Source organism: Enhydra lutris, unplaced genomic scaffold (assembly GCF_002288905.1).
Source record: "Enhydra lutris kenyoni isolate GAN:26980312 unplaced genomic scaffold, ASM228890v2 scaffoldscaffold73, whole genome shotgun sequence".
In the NCBI taxonomy this organism is placed as follows: domain Eukaryota; kingdom Metazoa; phylum Chordata; class Mammalia; order Carnivora; family Mustelidae; genus Enhydra; species Enhydra lutris.
This window is the reverse complement of record NW_019154157.1, coordinates 3376307-3393077: the sequence shown is the minus strand read 5'-3', so window position 1 is coordinate 3393077 and position 16771 is coordinate 3376307. Positions and strand designations below refer to the sequence as shown.

Here is a 16771-nt window from a genome sequence, read left to right as displayed (position 1 = left end):
GGCCTCTCCCACCCCTGGCCCTTGGTTCTAAGGGGCACCCAGCTGATCCATAGAGGCTGGGGAGACAGACAAAGAGCTGAGGTCTTTCCTGGCTCTTCTGCAGGTTGGGGACGCTGCTGGTATCTCCCTCCCAAGCCATGCCCGAGGAGTGCTGGGGGCCAGGGCTGACATCTGTCCCTGAGCCCCCTCTCCCCAGGCCCCAAGATAGGGCTGTGATTAATCAACGACAAAAGCAGAAACAAACAGAAAAATGTAATCAGCTTGGGAAGGGCAGGGCTGGGCTGGGCCGTGGCAATCAGCTTTCCCGCTGGGGCTGTTGGCTGATTGAGGGTGGTTCCGGTAGGGCCTCCAGGAACAGGTCCAGCAGCTGGGGCCATGGAGAGGCCAGGGGGTCAAGCCCTCCCCCATATATATGCATGTACATCTGTGTTCCCATGCCCATGCCACTCCTAGTCCATGGGTCCGCACACCGCCCCCTCCCACCCATGGGCTCCTGCCCAGAAGCTCCTGCCCTCCCCTCCCCTGCCAGCTCACAACCTTGGCACATGTAGGTTTCCATACACACTCCCAACATGCATCCATCTGCGTGTGGACTCAAAAACACATGAACACACCCTCCTGGGTAACAGATATATGCACACACATGCTGCTCCCACAAACACCTGCCCCCTCACTTTGATGCACACACGTGCCTTGGGGCCTGGGTGAGTCTTGCGCACACATGGGTCTAACCAGCCATGTGAACTGAGAGGCTCTCACACCAGGCCCTACAAGCACCCAGCCACCTCTCTGTTCTTCAGTGCCCTGAGCTGGGGGTGGGGAGAGGCATGAAGCAGACCCTTGGCAGCTCCCCAGGCGGAGTGGTGGGGGCTTGGAAAGGAGCCAGGACTGAGGCTCTACTGTGGGGGGAGCAAGGTCAGCCGCCAAGTCTCAGCCACAGGCAGGAGAGCCTGCCCCAGATTTGTCCCAATCTCCTGCCTGCCACCAGCGGCTTATGACCTTGGTCAACGCCCTTCTCTCCCTTCTCTCTCAGCCTCAGTTTCCCCACCTTGGAGCCCCTCCTGGCACCAATACTGTATGATTCTCCTCCAGGACCCAGGCGCCTGGGGCCATCTCACCTCGTTGCCAGGTCTCTGGTCGTCAGTTCCCTGCTCTGTTCGTGCGGGGTGGGGGCGGGCCAAGGGGCAGGAAGGAAGGGCCCCACCCCCACCTTGGTCCCGGTGGCTGCGGACTTGGGGCGAGAGATAAGTGATCCTCCGCTGGGAGAAAGGGGAACCTAGGGCGAAGAGGAGAAGGAGCCCGCGGCGGGCTAGGGGCGAGAGCTCAGGGACCGGCGGCGGGAAGGGGCGGGCGGGGTAGGGGGGGAGCGCAGAGGGGGCGGGCAGGCTGCGGGCGGGAGGGCGGGGGAGGCGGGGAGCGCAGCCAGCGCTGCACAGAGCGAGCGAGCGAGCGAGCAAGCGAGCAGGGGAGGCAGCGAGAGCCGGAGCGGCTGGCCGGGCGGCCGCGCCGGCGAGCGGACTAGGGGGCGGCTAGCAGCGCGGAGCGCGCGGGGCACCGAGGAGCGGGCGCGGCGGGAGCAGCGCGCGGCAGCCCGAGCGGAGAGGCCCGAGCGGCGCCGCCCCCGTCGCCCCTGCGGGGCCCCCGCCGGGAGCCCGAGGAGGGAGGGGGCGGCATGGACCCGCGGCCCGGGTCGCGGGGGCGCTAGGCCCCCGGAGGGGCGCCCCCAGTCTCGCCACCGCTGGGGCCGCCGGGCCGCCCTCCGCAGCCGCGCGCCCCGCCCGCTCCAGCCGCCCCCGGGGCCGCCGCCGGCCCATGAGCCCCGACCTCAAAGTTTGCGGCGGGCGGGCGGGCGCGGAGCCTCCAAGATGCCGTTCCACCCGGTGACGGCGGCGTTGATGTACCGGGGCATCTACACCGTGCCCAATCTGCTGTCGGAGCAGCGCCCCGTGGACATCCCTGAGGATGAACTGGAGGGTGAGTGCCCCCGCCGGGACCCCTGCCCGCCGGCCCTCCTACCTGTGCGCCCAGGTGAAGCGCGGACTAGGGGCGCAGGGGGCGGGGGGCCGTCCGCAGGTGCCGGCTGCCAGGTGGGCGCTCCAGAGAGCAGCTGCTCGGGGAGTCAGGACCAACTCGCACCTCTGGGTGCCGCGGTGGGGGTAGCCAAGGCTGAGGGGCGGCCCAGCCCCTACCCGCATGGTCCCCCGCGCTGCGGAAACTTGCCGAGCCCCGCAGCGGGGTCACGGGGCCGCGCAGTCCGCGGTGACGGTGCGGCAACGCGGCGGTCTGGGTGGGGGTCCGAGCTGCGCCCCCCGCGCTGGCCCGGCCGGAGCACCCGCATCCTGATCCCCTCCGCGGCGCCCGCCCGCGGCTCTGCGCTCGAATTGACATTCCGCTCGTGTCGCTTTTCAAATCCAATCTGCTAGGGCAGCGGGAGAAGGGGGAGAGGGCGACTGCCCTGCACTTGCCGCCTGCGGGGCTGTCCCCAGTCCCTCCTGCGACCTTGGCCCCTTCCCCACAGCCCTGCGGGGACCCCCAGCCCAGAGCGCTGGGAGGGCGGCCCAGGAGGTGGTGGCGACAACAAGTGGCCAGATTGGGCGGCTTGGTCGCGATAACCAAGCCAGGAAGGGAAAGGCAGAGGCTGGGACCCAAATCTGTTTCCCCCAGTAGTCCCTCTGCCTTTCAGCATGGATAGGGACCTTAGGCAAGGGGCTGGGCAGGATGAGAGCAGAGGTCAGGGGCTGGGGTCCTTGGAATGAAGATTCTGCGGAGCTGTGAGAACCCTGGGGCCTGCAAGCTCTTGCCCTCCTGGGATGGGGTCAGGTTCTCAGGCCTTCCATCCCCCAGACCTCTTAGGGCCCCATGTGGAGTGGAGTGGGGGTTTGGGGCTGATAGTCTTAGGCCCCTGGGATCTACTTGTCTGCTGTTGCGTGAGGGGCTGAGATTGCCAGAGGCTGGGCCTCTCTTCAGTTATCTTGGGGCCAAGGGTCTCTGCGATCTGGAGCTCATCAGGGCTTGGGGGGTGCAGCTGAGACACCAATGCAGTCAGGCATGATGACGGGAACACAGGGGAAGTTATGTAGAGAGGTCTTCCCTCATCCCCCAGCCCTGGAGAGGGTAGATGTTGGGGGAGTCAGACTGGGTGAAGGGAAGATCAAGAGGGAGAAGGTAGCTACCCTTCCCCCAACACATACACCCTGTACCATAGACTATGAGCCACCTGCTCCTCTCAAGTCCCCTGAAAGTCCCCAGAGGCTGGCAGAGCCACGGAGACAGGGTCTGGTGTCTGAATCAGGCAGAACAGAGAGATGAGTGCTGCTGCCTTGAATCCCAAAGCCCAAGTGTCTGCCTTGTCTGTCCAGTGCCTGGGACAAGGAGGAGGTGCAATGAGGACCAAGAGGGCAGGGGATGGGGCACAGGCCATCTCTTCTCCACCATTGTCTTCTCCTGCCCTAGGTCACCCCGAACCTCCTGCCAGTGTCTCCCTCCATGGGCCCTCTATCGCTTCCTTCTGGCCACTTGGGCAGGGGGCAACACTCTCCCCCCAAAACCCATGCAGCTTCCACCTCATTCCCTATCCTTGCTCCCAGCACCCCACTCTGACACTGGTAGTCCGGCTATGGGCCTGGCTGGGTCTCTCCTCTCTTGTTCTCCCAGCCCTGGGGTGCAGACCTGAGAAGCTGAGAAGAGGCTGGGATAGAGGGGTGAGCAGGCACAGGGAGGGCAGTGCAGGGGTGAGGAGGCTGCAGGCTCCACTTGGGCTGCCTGGCGGGCACACTGGCAGAAACCCAGCAGTGTTAGTCACCAGCCACACCAAACACACTCCCTGCTTCTCTCCTGTCCCCCTCTCCTGGGCCCTGAGGAGCAGAGGGACCGTGGCACAGGGGCATCTGAAGGGCAGGGCCCTCCTTGGGGTGACCAGGAGGGGGTCATGGAACAAGCAGGTGCCTGGGTGACCCCAGCCCATCTCCTAGCCTGCGGGCAGCTGTAGGTGAGGGCAAGAAGTCCTCCATGGCTGACCCCCTCTTCTTGCCTGTAGGCGCTCCAAAAGCCCTCCTGGGGGACCAAGTCTCTGCAGTCCCCGGTGGTCCTTGAGTGCCGGGGCTGGATGGAAAAGGTGACAGCCCCCCCCCCATCCCCCTGCCGCCCAGTGCCTGGGTAAGATCCAGGCCCTTTGCGGAAAGGACACCCACCGGTGGGGGACCCACACGTGCAGAGAAGAGGAAGCCCAGCAGCTTGGGATGAAATGCTGCAGACATTATGTGCCTGCCGCAGAAATCCAGGGGGCGGTTAGTCTGAGGGGGAGAGGGACAAGGGAGGTGGAGAGCTCAAGGGGTGGATGAGGGCTTCCCAGCCAGGCAGGCCTGGGTTCGAATCTCTGTACCGTCCGCTTACAGAGTGACCTTGGACTATCACTTGGCCTTTCCTGCCTCGGTGTCTCCATCTGTGAAAGGGGCTTGGCATCGCCCCTCCCCAGGGCTGCTGGTGGCAGAGGACACAATGGAAGCTCTTATTGAGGGGACTGGTATGCAGCAGGAGCTTGCTGACCCCGATGCTGCTGCGGGGTTGGCCAAGTAGGGGGGTTCTTGCAGGAGTAAGAGCCTGGAGTGTGGAGAGATTGGTGAAGCTCTTGAGTTAGGGACCCAGGATGGACGGGGGGGCGGACAGGGCAGGAAGGCTGGCTCCGCGAAGGGCTGGGTAGAAGAGTCCTTGAAGGTCTGGCAAAGGCACCTGGGGACCTGTGGCCTTAGGGAGCCGTGGGTGGCAGTTGGCAGGGTAGACGGGGCTGGGCAAAGCTGGCCCGGAGCCTGTCTGACCCTGGAGAAGGAGAGGCACAGGCTTTCCAGCTTCTCCCTGTATCTCACACCCCGTCTCATCCCTGCCATGACACACACTCCCAGCCAAGCCTCCCAGGGTCTGCGGGAGCACAGAGGCTGGCCCAGGGGCATCAGCGGACTTGAGCACCTGAGGGTAGGAGTGCAGTGGCTGCAAGTCCTAGGCCAACCCTTTCTGGCCAGAGAGAAGAGGAAGGAGACAGACAGACAGGCAGACAGTCACCAGGGCAGGGTTCTGAGGTTGGCGCTTGGCCTGCTCAGTCAGACAGTGGAGCCCATACTGAGAGTGGCCAAATAGGGCATTCGGAGTATGGGGGGTGGGGGAGCCCCTATCCTGCCCGTTTTCCCTGCAAGCCCAACAGCCGCCTCTGCGTAGGCTCAGGGCCGCCAAAGTGGTGGGGCGTGGGGCCAATGCCGCGGAGAACGGCAGCTGCGGCAGAGACAGGCGCTGCCCCCCCATTCACGAGTGACCTCCAGCGTGTGCACCCCGTCTCTGGCCTCCAGCTTCCAGACGGAAGGCTGATGTGCCTTGAGGCCTGTCAGGCTGCCTCAGGGTCTGTCACCAAGATTCCCCTGCCCTCCGCTGTCTCCCGTCTAGTCCCGTGCGTTTCCTCAGATCTTCCAGAAGAGGACCAGGGGCTCCAACTGAAGCGGCCATGGGCTCTGAGGGCCACACCCGGCTCTGGGGGCCACACCTGGCCAGGGTGGGAGGGACAGCCTGGACCCCAGCTCCTTGCAGGGGAGGGGGCCAGCATCTGTGGCAGTCCCACTGTGCGTCAAGGGTTTTGCCATACCCACCGCAAATTTCCCAGTGGGCCTCTACCAAGGAGGAAACTGAGGGACCTGGAAAGATGGGGTGCTTGACTCTGGGTTCCTCCTTCCAAAACTAGCCCCTCACCCAGAAATCTGGGGATGTACCCTCAGCCCTGGCCTCAGCTTGATTCCTCTCTTCTGTGGTGGCCAACACTTACTCTTAGTAGGACTGTTAGTGAACTAGGAGTACCTGGGCTCCGAATGATGACCTCACACCGGGTATTGCGTGCATTTCCACCCAGATCTTTTCTCTCTGTGCTGCAGAAGGGTGGGCTCCCCAAATCAGTCATTCATTCATTCACTCACTAGTTCGGCGACGTTTATGCTTGACAGACAGGCACTGTTCCCGTCATGGGGCCCCAGCGCAGCCTTCATAGTTCATTCATAGTCCAGTGTGGTCCGTGCAAGGGCAGGGCAGGGTCTGTGGGCGCCCAGAAGCAGGTTGAACTCAGCTGGGGTTCAGGGAGGACACCAGGAAGGTGGTGCTGTCTATGCCAGGAACCTGAGAGGTATACAAGTTTGCCATGGTTTGGGGAAGAACTTCCAAGTGAAAGGAGCCCCTGTTCAAAGGCCTGGACATGGAGCGCTCCTGGTGCTCACCAGGGCTGAAAGGGCCCCTCGGGCTAGAGTTCAGGACACCTGAGCTGGAAGGGCCTGGAACTGGGTCAGGGTGGTAGAAGTGGTGGACAGTGTGTCTGGTTGGTCTGTTGGTGCCTTAGTCTGTACTTGGAGACCCTTAAGCCGTAGGACCCCATTAGCCACCTTCATGACAGCCGGGGCCCCACTTAGAGACCTCTGGTGGTGGGGAGCTTACCACCTTGTCAGTGGCCTGGGAGAGTGGTAGGTGGGAGTTGGCTTGGAGTTCCAAGTCCGGGATTTATAGAAACCCCTGGGCCTGTGGCTCAGATCTCCCATCCCAGTTGCTTTCCGGCCTAGGGGGCCCCTGGTCAGACCAGATTCTCAGGCCCAGCCTAGGATGGACGGGGATGTCCAGAGTCAGAGGATCTGGGGGTCCAGGCCGCTTGGCTACAGCCCACCATCTCTGTCTTGGCCTGTGTGCCCTCTGGTCTAATCTCCAGGCCTTGGGTGCAGACACCGGGTAGGAGGAGCCGGATGAGATTTTGGGCCCTTGACCCAAGCTTCCTTGCCACAGCCCCTAGTCTGTGATGGGGCCAGTGGGATTAAGGAGTAACCCCATAGCACAGGATTCCACAGTCTGTTTTAGGGGTTCATAGTCCCTTTAGGCCAGGCCTGGGCCAGCCAGATTCCTGCTCTCACCAGAAATAGCCTTGACCCCAAACTGACCCCAGTCTGGCTGTTTTGCCTCTCTGTGCCTCAGTTTCCAGGTCTGCAGTGTGGACCATTTTCATCTGTCTCTGCTTCCAAATACACCCACACTCACACCCAGGGACAGGATTCTGTCTGCTGAATCCCAGCCAGGGGACAGCTTAGGCAAAGGCCAAGAGGCTGGCAGGTGAGCAAGGATGCTGGAGCAGGCGGTGTGAGTGGGGTGAGGTTCCCGTCTTGGCCAAAGAAAAATGCTCTTGAGGGCTCTTCCGGGGCTGAGTGGCCACGAAGAGATAGCAGGTAGAACTAAGGCGAGCGGGGAGAGGTTAGGACCCTTCAACGGCTCCTGGACATGCTTGGTAAACCCCCTTGTTGTACCCACATCACTACTGGGCATTCTACTGTGGGTGGGACTGGTCCCAGGTCACTCACTGCTCCCAGCCCAGTGCATTGTTCTCTGTCCCTGTCACCCAGGTCCTCAGGCCTCTGTCTCCCCTTCGGTACGATGCAGGGGACGATCTCCACATCTGAGCAGGCCTGGGCTGGCTAGGGCCCCTCCATCCAGCCTCCACCTTCCCCCTAACCTCGGGCTGGGGAGGCAGTCCCTGCACGGAACTGTCAGCCTGACTCTGAGCGGGAGCTGACGGCTGCCTCATGGGGCATCCTTAAGGAGTGCTGGCGGGAATTTCCAAGCCGAGCCCAGGGGAGGAAGTATGCGATGAGGATGAGGGGGAGTGGGGGATGGAAGGAGTGAGGGGTGGACAGGGAAGCCTTTGGCCCCTCACAGAGGCCACCGCAGCCAGGCCCCGGGGAGCCCACACGGTGGGACTCATGCTTACCCGCCACACGGGGTCGTCGTGAGCACGCCCTAAGAGGCTGTGCGAGCCTGGCTGGGAGAAGGAGGATCCCCGCCCCCATCCCCAGGGTGATCCTGGCCCTGCTGCGGGCTTAGGCATACCTTTGCCACTTGGCTCGGCTGGCCCTGAGCTCCAGGAAGGCAGCGCTATGGTGGACACTTGGGCCACCTGCCACTCGTCTCTGACAAGACCTGCAGGCTCCCTAGTGGATTCTTAGTGCCGGGCTCAGGCTGCAGGTTTGGGGATGCCGGTGGCTTAGGGAAGGGGTGTTGGGGACAGAGGCGAGGTCCCAACCTGCTCTGCTCCCCCCACAGAGATCCGTGAGGCCTTCAAAGTCTTTGACCGCGATGGCAATGGCTTCATCTCCAAGCAGGAGCTGGGCACGGCCATGCGCTCCCTGGGCTACATGCCCAATGAGGTGGAGCTGGAAGTTATCATCCAGCGGCTGGACATGGATGGTGAGCACCAACCCCTGCCTCCGTATCCTCACCCCTCACCTGGGCCTCTGAGGCCGAGCCCGCCCTCCAGGTACCCCCAAGCCCATGGCGGTAGGCAGCCAGGTCTGGCCTCATTTCACAGCCTGGAGAATAGACGCTAGAGTGCCATGGCCCCAGCCACACCCACACACGGAGGTTTAGAGGCTCTGCCTCTCTAGCTCTGCATTCTGAGCAGTTCGTTTAAGATAGTATTTTTAAGTCATCTCTACCCCCAATGTGGGGCTCAAACTTGCAACCTCGAGACCAAGAGTTGCGCGCTGTACGGACTGAGCCAGCCAGGTGCCTCCCGAGCAAATTTTTTTAAAGCACAGAGAAGTAGAAAGGCTATACTAAGTACCCCAGGTCCCATCACCCGAAATAAAAAATCATTTAGTTGTATTTGCCACCTGGCATCTTATTAAGGAAAACCTAGTAAAAAAGGCTGGTAATATCCAGTCTCCTCTTCTTGTTACTCCCACCCCCACCATGGGCCTCCATCCCTGCCTCCCCTCCACCCACAGAGCAGGTGGTGGTCTGTGCAGTTTGTGCCCTGAGTTTCAGTTCCTGTCTGTGGAGTGAGGATGTCAGGCCTCACACCTGCTGGGAAGCCACGTTTCTGAGTAAAATGCAAGGCTCCCCCATGTGCTTGGGCCCATCTGCCGCACCCCATCTCCACTTTGCAACCACCATATTTGGTGGGTTTAGTCCCTGAAAATAACTCAAGGCTCAGAGGAGGTGGGACCTGCCCAAGGTACCCCGTGACCGAGGTGGCCCGGGACCCAGCCCGGTTGTCAGCTGGCCCACTGATTGGACCTGTGCCTGCTCTAGGTGATGGCCAAGTGGACTTTGAGGAGTTTGTAACCCTCCTGGGACCCAAGCTTTCCACCTCGGGGATCCCAGAGAAGTTCCATGGCACTGACTTCGACACTGTCTTCTGGAAGGTAAGTGCTGGCTGGTTGGGACTTAGGGTTGTACACACTGTGGAGGGCTGTACAGGGTCAGTGAATGGCCAGGGCCATCCATAAAGGCAGGTGACTATCCCAGGCATCTGTCCCCTGGATGTCTTATCTTCCAGAGGGCCAGGGGCCGGCCGGGGGAGGCTGGTGTGGTCAAGGACTCAAGGAATGGAGTGAGTGGTTTCCAGTTCTCCAGAATCCAGAGGCCCATCACTGGGCTTGTGTGGCAACAGGGTGCTGGGTGGTGGCCGTGGTGGTGGCAGTGGCCAGAGCACTGTGTCTCTTCCCCAACCCAAGTGTGACATGCAGAAGCTGACCGTGGACGAGCTGAAGCGGCTGCTGTACGACACCTTCTGTGAGCACCTGTCCATGAAGGACATTGAGAACATCATCATGACGGAGGAGGAAAGTCACCTGGGCACCGCTGAGGAGTGCCCCGTGGACGTGGAGAGTGAGTGACTGGCCCCCAGCCCTCCCCCCACCCAGGGGCAGGCCAACTGCTGGGGGCAGGGGGAGGAGGAGGACCCGGGGATTGCAGGGGATGGCTGGGGGCCTCCTTGCCCACCCCACGCTTTGTGTCCCCGTGGGACGAACCCACATGCGGGCAGTGCAGGCGGCTCCTGATTCCGCGCTTCGCTGTCCCCGTCTGTCTCTCTCTGGTGCTCCCTGGCGGGCGGCCACAGCCTGCTCCAACCAGCAGATCCGCCAGACGTGTGTGCGCAAGAGCCTGATCTGCGCCTTCGCCATCGCCTTCATCATCAGCGTCATGCTCATCGCGGCCAACCAGGTGCTGCGCAGCGGCATGAAGTAGGCCCAGGCAGTGCGTGGGGCCCACTCCACACTCCCCACCGCCCGCCGTCCTCTCCTGCACTCGGCTTCCCCGGGCCACCGCCACGTGTACTTCAGGGCCCGGACGTCCGGCAACCCCACCCCATCTGACCTGAGGGCCCTTGCATGGTGCCGTGGCCCGGCTGCGGAGGGCCTGGTGGTTGGTTCCAAGGACAGCCCCCGGCCCCGCCTGCACCTGCCCGCGCCTGTATGTAGCACTCTCTCCCTCCCACTGTCCAGGGGCTCCTGGGAAATCTAGGAGGCATCTATACAGGGTCCGCTAGCTGATGTGGTCACTTAGACAGGAAGAAGCAGCACCCTGTGCCTGGGGCCACAAAGCCAACCTGACCCTGGTCCCTGAGATTTGCCCAGGGCCATGGGCCGGGTGGAGATGGGGGCAGGAGGCTTCCTCCTGGAGAGGGGGTAAGCCTGGGGTCTCCTGGGCCCTATTCCCTGGCCAAGCCTGAGGAGGCCCCTGGCCTTCTCTAGGGTCCCTTTCTCTGATCCTCCTTAGACTCAAACCCAGCCTTCCTCCAGGCACCCACTGGGGGCAGAGCATTTGCCCATTTCACAGATGAGCAGCCTGAGGCCCAGAGGGCCCCCAGATACGGTACCCCCTTCAACAGGAATTTTTCAGAAAGGGCAAAAGCTCCCAGCAGATGGGGCATCTGAGGTGGCTCAGCAGTCTCTGCACCCTCTGAGCCCCCCAGTCTGAGGCCCACCGGCCCGAGGGCCACACTGCCCACCACCACCCAGCACAGAATCTAGAACTGGAGTGCAGTGAGGCAGGAGGCAGACCAGGGGCCTAGAGGCTCTATATCGCCCAAGAGCCTGTGTGACTGCCCCACCAGCCCAGGGACTCCTCCAGGCAGAAGACTTGGGGGAGGGCCCAGTGTCATTGCTGGGCTAAGGGGCTGGTATAGCCCAGCACTGTGGGTGCCAAGAAACTCAACCAGGCCACTCCCCCAAGTCCAGGGACTGTCCTCTTGGGTCCCCCAACCTCTCTACACAGGCCAGAGACACAGCTCCCACCGGGCCCCGGTTCTGCCATCTCACGTTCGGGCACCAGCTCAGTATGGGCAGATGTGGGGACTGGAGACAGCGGACGGAGTCCCTGAGCTCTTCTCCCAGATCCGGAGTCCCCTTACACCCGGGTGACCATCCCAGCCACACTGGCACACCCTCTGCCCAGCTGTGCTGAGCCCCCGCCGGCCCTCCCAGGAGAAGGGCCACAGCGCTCCTCACCCAGCAGAGGACCTCATCTCAACCCCAGTCCCGCCCGTCCTCAGACCAGGGGCTTGGGGAGCAGAGCTGACGGCGCTGGCCAAGGACGAAACACACCACCATGGTGACAGACTTTCTTTATAAACACCCAGAAGGAAGTTTTCTCATCCATCTTCTCAGGATGTCCCATGAGGGCAGGAGGGTGTAACTGCCTAGAGCAAAGCTAGGACTGGGGCTAGGACCAATGGCTTCAGGAGGCAGTGGGCGCCCCTCCCCCCGTGTCTCCAGGAGGGGCCCTTATCTGTATCGTGACTGACACCGAAGCTGACCCGAGGGGTGTCAGGTGGGGACGAGAGGCTCAGCCCCACTGGACGCTGGGCTGCAGGGGCCACCCCCCGGGTGGGGGTGCCCGCAGGGATGGAGGCAGCTCCTGGACCGGCGGCCAGCCTATGGGGTACTGGAAGATGGTGGTTCTCATGGGTTCGGCCCTAGAGAGGAGGAGAAAGTCAGAAAATGAGAATGGGGTCCAGCCCCAGCCTGGGCTGAGCCACCTGCCCCGAGTACCCCCTCTCCCCACCACCCCAGCTACGGTCAGCTGCTTGAGTGACCTTTCTGGAAGGTGGAGCCTCAAAAACACGCAGACCCTTCGAGCCAGCAATCACACCTCCAGGAATGAGCCCAGATGAAACAGCAGGGCTGTGGGGAGAGACTGAGCTACAAGCAGCAGAAAAAAACCTGTGTCCACCTGTGGGGGACTGATTAAACACACCTGCACGACCACAGCAGCGAATGCTAAGCAGCCCGAGTAATGGTGAAGGCAGCCTTGTATGCACTGATAAGGAAAGGTGTCATGATGTACTGTGTGAGTAGAGAGAAAAAGCAGCTTATAAAATAATGTATATAGCATGATACTATTTTTGTTTAAAGATATATAACATATATAAATGCATAAAAAAAAACCCTGGAAGACAAAGCAAAATGTTAACAGTGGTTCTATCTGCGTGGTGTAGTTATGGGTGACTTTTTTACTTCCTTTATACTTTTCAAGAAAAGTTTTACAAGCATGCAAGCCTTGGAAATCAGAAAAAAAAATATTGTCTAAACTTTTTTTTAAAAGCCTCATTTCTCATGCAGCTCACTCTCCTTCCCCTGGAGCGGCCACCTGGGAACCCAGGGCCTATGTGGAGCATCTGCCCTGGGTGCCCAGCCAGGGGCTGCCTGTCCTCAGGGAGCAGACTGAGGTGCAAAGGCAGTCCCCGCCCCTCCCTCGCCCCCCAGCTCCACATTCCAATGCTTCTGGACTTAATCCCCACCCAGTCCGCTGTTGCAGGGCCTCCATGCCCCTCACAGGCTACGGAGCACTTTGAACTCACCGGAGAGCTCATGTCTCCCCTGTGGGACTGGAGCTCTCATGTGGAAGAGACCAGGAGGCTAGGGGTGGTGTCCGCCAGTCCCCCAGGAGCCAGAGCCAGGCCTGGCGCAGGGAGGCCACCCAGTGAATGTCTGCTGACGACGAGGAGTCACGCTGAGTGCCCTTACTGACTAGGCACTGCCTTGGGCCAGACACCAAGGTCTAGAGAAACCTCAAGCACCTTCATGTGAACCCCATTTGATAGATGAGGCAACTGAGGGGTGAAGAGTCAGTCACACAAAGTCAGGGATTGGGGGATTAAGAGCTAACGGGCAACATGGATGTGGGCTCCAGACACTGCCCCCAGGCCGCAGGCCCAGCTCTCAGTGGAGGCTGGGATCCAGCCCTCTGCCAAGGGGGAAAGTCCTGGGCCTCTGAGAGGTTTGGAGAGGCCTCAGGCCTCCGATGCAGAGGTGGTGGCTGGGGTCCGGATCCCTGGGAGTTTGCCTTGCCACCACCACCGCCCCCCAGCCTGACACTCTTGGGGCCTGACCCGCAGGAGGGAGCACACTTGAGGACTTCAGGCGGCCTCCTGGTACAAGAGGCCAGGGAAATCCCCTGCTTAGCCGCTCGCTGCCTGCTGGAGAGTGCGGGAAGCAGCTCCCAACGTGATTTATGGCACTGAGGAGACTTCATAAACTCCGCCAGCTGCAGAGAAGGGTGGGAGTGGGGGAGCTCCGCCGTTGCTGGAAGGGAGAGCCCCAGCTGCCAGCCAACCTCGGGCTTCCCGCAGGGTTAAAGTGACTGCAATTCTCTGCAGAGAGGGTGTGATCCTGGTGAACCCCTTCCTGTGAGCCCCAGACCCTTCTCTAGAAGATGGGGCCGATTCCTGGGCAGCTGGGGCCTCCCACCAGCATAAGGGCAGCCCCTTCATGGGCTCAGACATGGACACATTCTCAGGGCCCCTGAGCTCTTGGAGCACACTCCTCCTGTCCCACACAGAGCGCACGGGACACTGGGGTGCACAAGGCCGACTGTGGCCTCTCTCGTGGCCTGTGTGCCCCCGGCGCAAGGACAGGAGCAGCTCTCTTTTGCTTTTCCCCAGTCACGGTTCTGAGCCGAAGAAAAGAGTCTTAGGGAAGCGCCTGGGCTGGAACAGTAGCGCCAGTCGGAAGAGGGGTGCAAAAGGGGGAGATTAAGAGGGATAAAGTCACAATCTGAAGAGCCAACAATGGAAAACAGGGACAAGCACTGGCCTTGCCGGGGGATTAGTCCACATCTGAGGCCAGCCTCTCCCTCTTGCCACTGTCTGCTCTGGGCAGATCCCTCAGGGTCAGTGGGCCAAGGAGGATGGTGCCATGTGCCAGGCTGGGGGCTCACAGGGCCTCTATTTCCCCCTTTTACAAGAAGGGTTGGCCTGGTACACCTCGAAGCCATGGCTCAGGCCATGGGGTTGGAGCCCTCAGGTGCAGGTGGCCCCATGGGGACCAGGCAGCCATCTTCACCCTGTACCTCGGGGGAGGAAACACACCCAGAGAAGAGGAGCCACCAGACTGGTCCCCAGAAGGGGTCCACAGCACCAACACCCAGGGAATAGTCCTCCAGGCCAGGGACCCTGCTCCCCTACATGCTCAGATGCAGTCAACATGGCCTGAGCCTGCGCCAAGCCTGAACGGCAACAATGTAAGCTCGGCGCCGAGAGGGGGGCGTCTTAGCTAAAGCCTGAAGGATGAGTCTGCTTTGCCAGGCAGAGGTGGGGAGGCAGTTCCAGGCAGACAGAGTAGTGTACACATGTGCACCAAACAGAAATGCCCACGACATCCAAGAAGCCGCCAGCATCCCGAGGGACTGACAGATGCCAGATGAAAAAGGTGAGGGGACTGCATGGGCTTGGGCTTCCCTGGGGTCTGTCGAGCTGGGTGGCAGAGTGCAGAGTCCCTGAGGTCGAGGAAGCCCAGGAGGGTTGACGCAAGGGTCGGGGCCTGGTCAGGGCCTGGAAGTGTTTTAGAAGCGGGCTGGGGCTGTTCTGTGGAGGACAGTCAGGAGGGGCAGAGTCTAGGTGGGAGACCGGGAGGGACTGCTGCGTCCGTGGGGGAAGCTGGGGTGCGTGAGGGGCACAGAGGGAATGGTCTCTGTGGGGCTGCTTCCAGGGTAAGAGACTCGGGGACCAGGACGAAGCAGCCCGGGGACTTGAATCCCCTGACCCAGCAGGGGCCCTGCCACAAGTGGAGGCGCAGAGCCCAACACCCATGGGCTGCGGACTAAGGGGCTCTCCTTCCTGAGAACGCCCTATGGGAGAGGGCTTGAGGAACACCGAAGCAGTGACGGCCAAGGTAATAAATGGTCACCTCCCTTCTAGCAACGTTTTTCTTAAGGCCAGAGAGGCCTGCTCTGCCCCAATAGCAATCCATTCTGTCTCTGAGCCCTCGGGAGGCAGGTGGAAAGGTACACAGGCACAGAGGACAAGGGGTTGCTGGGAAAAACAGGTCCTCTGGAAGGGGCCAGCTCGAGTGCCCAGGGCGTAAGGGGCACAAAGGACAGGGCTGACACTCCCTAGAGCTTAGGGTGGTCCCCGGTTGCAGGCCCCACCCCAGAAACAGCGACTGCTGTCCTAGCAGCTGGCTGCTGCCGCGACTACTCCAGATGTCCAGCTTGGTGGGGGCCCTTGGTGACAGAGGTGGCCCAGGGTCTAGACCAAGCAGGGGCTTCAGCTCTTTCTCAAGTGACAGCTCAGTGCTGCTGAAGATAGCAGGTGTGGGACCAGGACGTTCACATTCTCCTGGAGGGGTTGAGATCCCTCAGCCACAAACCAGGGGCACCAATGCCCTTAAATGCCCAGGGCCAAGGGCCAGGCGCACCACAGCACCTAGCACCCCTGATTATCAATGTTTACCACCTCTACCTGAGACTCTGGGCCTCATTCATCTGGACATCATTCAGCCTCAGTTTCTCCACCTCATCCCCCAGTCCTCTGAGTCTCATGGTCACAAGCATCCTGCACTGGATAGCACTGGGACACATCTGTCCCTAGGTGAGGAATTCTGGTCACCCGTCTCTACCCACTCCTACACTCGGGCCAGCCCAGGGACTGGGTCTTCCTGAGCCTTGTGAAAAGCTCAGGAGGTACCCAGGCTTTCGGTGCTCCCTCCCAACAGAATATGCACCAAGTCAGAGCAGGGAGGCGAGTGGGGAGCACAGCTGAGACCCACAGGTAGCCAGGTCCAAGCAGGAGGAGAGTGGGGAAGGCCTTAGAACTCTCTGGGTGCCTCCAACCAGCCCCAGCCCTCTGACACACGGCTGATGGGGCCTGGGGCTCGAGACATGGATCCCTGGACAAGTCCCAAAGGGGCACTCCCCTGACCCAAATCACAACCACCTCAGACAGAACCAAAAGGGACAGACATCACACTCTAACATATGTGTCTGTACTGTATTGTTTTTAGGTGAGGGGACAAAATGACGCAGATCTAAAACAGCTAAGAAACAACTAAAAGTTGGGGTGCCTGGGTGGCTCAGTTAGTTAAGGACCTGACTCTTGATTTTGGCTCAGATAGTGATTTCAGGGTCGTGAGATTGAGCCCTGCATCAGGCTCCATGCAAGGTGTGGAGCCTGCTTAAGATTCTCCCTCTCTCTCTGTCGCACCCCATCACAATTGCAACTCACACTCTCTCAAACAAAAACCAAAAAACCCAACAACTAAAGGTTAATCTTAAAATGGTTTAACAAAAAGCTCTCTCCATGGGGACATGGAGAGAACGCCAGAAGTTTAGCCCCTACCTCCTGGCAGGGCTCAGAGGCAAGGCCTCACCCTCAACTGTCCGGCCAGGTTCCCTCAGCCCAGGCCAGGCCACTGCTGCAATGGACCACACCACAGAGACAACAGGGTCTGAAGCCCCATTGCAAGACAGGCAAAGTGAGGCGGCCCAGTGCAAGCAGCTTTACAAAGTCGCAGGGAGCTAACAGGCACATCCGGTAGCCCCTTCCCTGCTCTCTCCCTCCTTCAACACCAGGCAGAAGAGCCCAGGAGCCCTGGGACCGCAGGCAGCGCACACCTGAGGGCCCCTGACCCAGGGTGCTCCACCCACTTCTGAGCATACTGAGTGCCAGGCCCTGGCAGCAGCGGGGCCCAGCCGCCCCAGGCCCCCT

General features: G+C 61.0%; 2 protein-coding genes across 3 annotated transcripts in view; one reads left to right on the top strand and one right to left on the bottom strand.

The window, feature by feature from the left end:
• The first annotated feature begins 1865 nt into the window (after positions 1–1865).
• On the top strand, positions 1866–10032 carry LOC111160095 (calcium binding protein 7). The gene is made up of 5 exons (XM_022522928.1): positions 1866–1974; positions 8104–8247; positions 9094–9206; positions 9519–9672; positions 9905–10032. Exons 1-5 carry the CDS (start codon positions 1866–1868, stop codon positions 10030–10032), a joined length of 648 nt encoding a protein of 215 aa, XP_022378636.1.
• A 1361-nt stretch (positions 10033–11393) lies between these two features.
• The window catches only part of LOC111160041 (zinc finger matrin-type 5), a 28247-nt gene continuing 22869 nt past the window's right edge, over positions 11394–16771 (bottom strand). For both annotated transcript variants that reach the window (XM_022522825.1, XM_022522826.1), the window contains exon 6: positions 11394–11761. In XM_022522825.1, coding sequence (XP_022378533.1) covers positions 11632–11761 — 130 coding nt within the window. In that variant the 3' untranslated portion in view covers positions 11394–11631. The remainder of the gene's footprint in view (positions 11762–16771) is intronic.

What these genes read in the sequence shown, in the direction of transcription:
- LOC111160095 (XM_022522928.1), top strand. Translation starts at nt 1,866, where the DNA reads ATGCCGTTCCACCCGGTGACGGCGGCGTTGATGTACCGGGGCATCTAC. An exon ending in CCAGCGGCTGGACATGGATG is followed by an intron (nt 8,248 to 9,093) that starts GTGAGCACCAAC and finishes TGCCTGCTCTAG; the next exon opens with GTGATGGCCAAGTGGACTTT. An exon ending in TCGACACTGTCTTCTGGAAG is followed by an intron (nt 9,207 to 9,518) that starts GTAAGTGCTGGC and finishes CCCCAACCCAAG; the next exon opens with TGTGACATGCAGAAGCTGAC.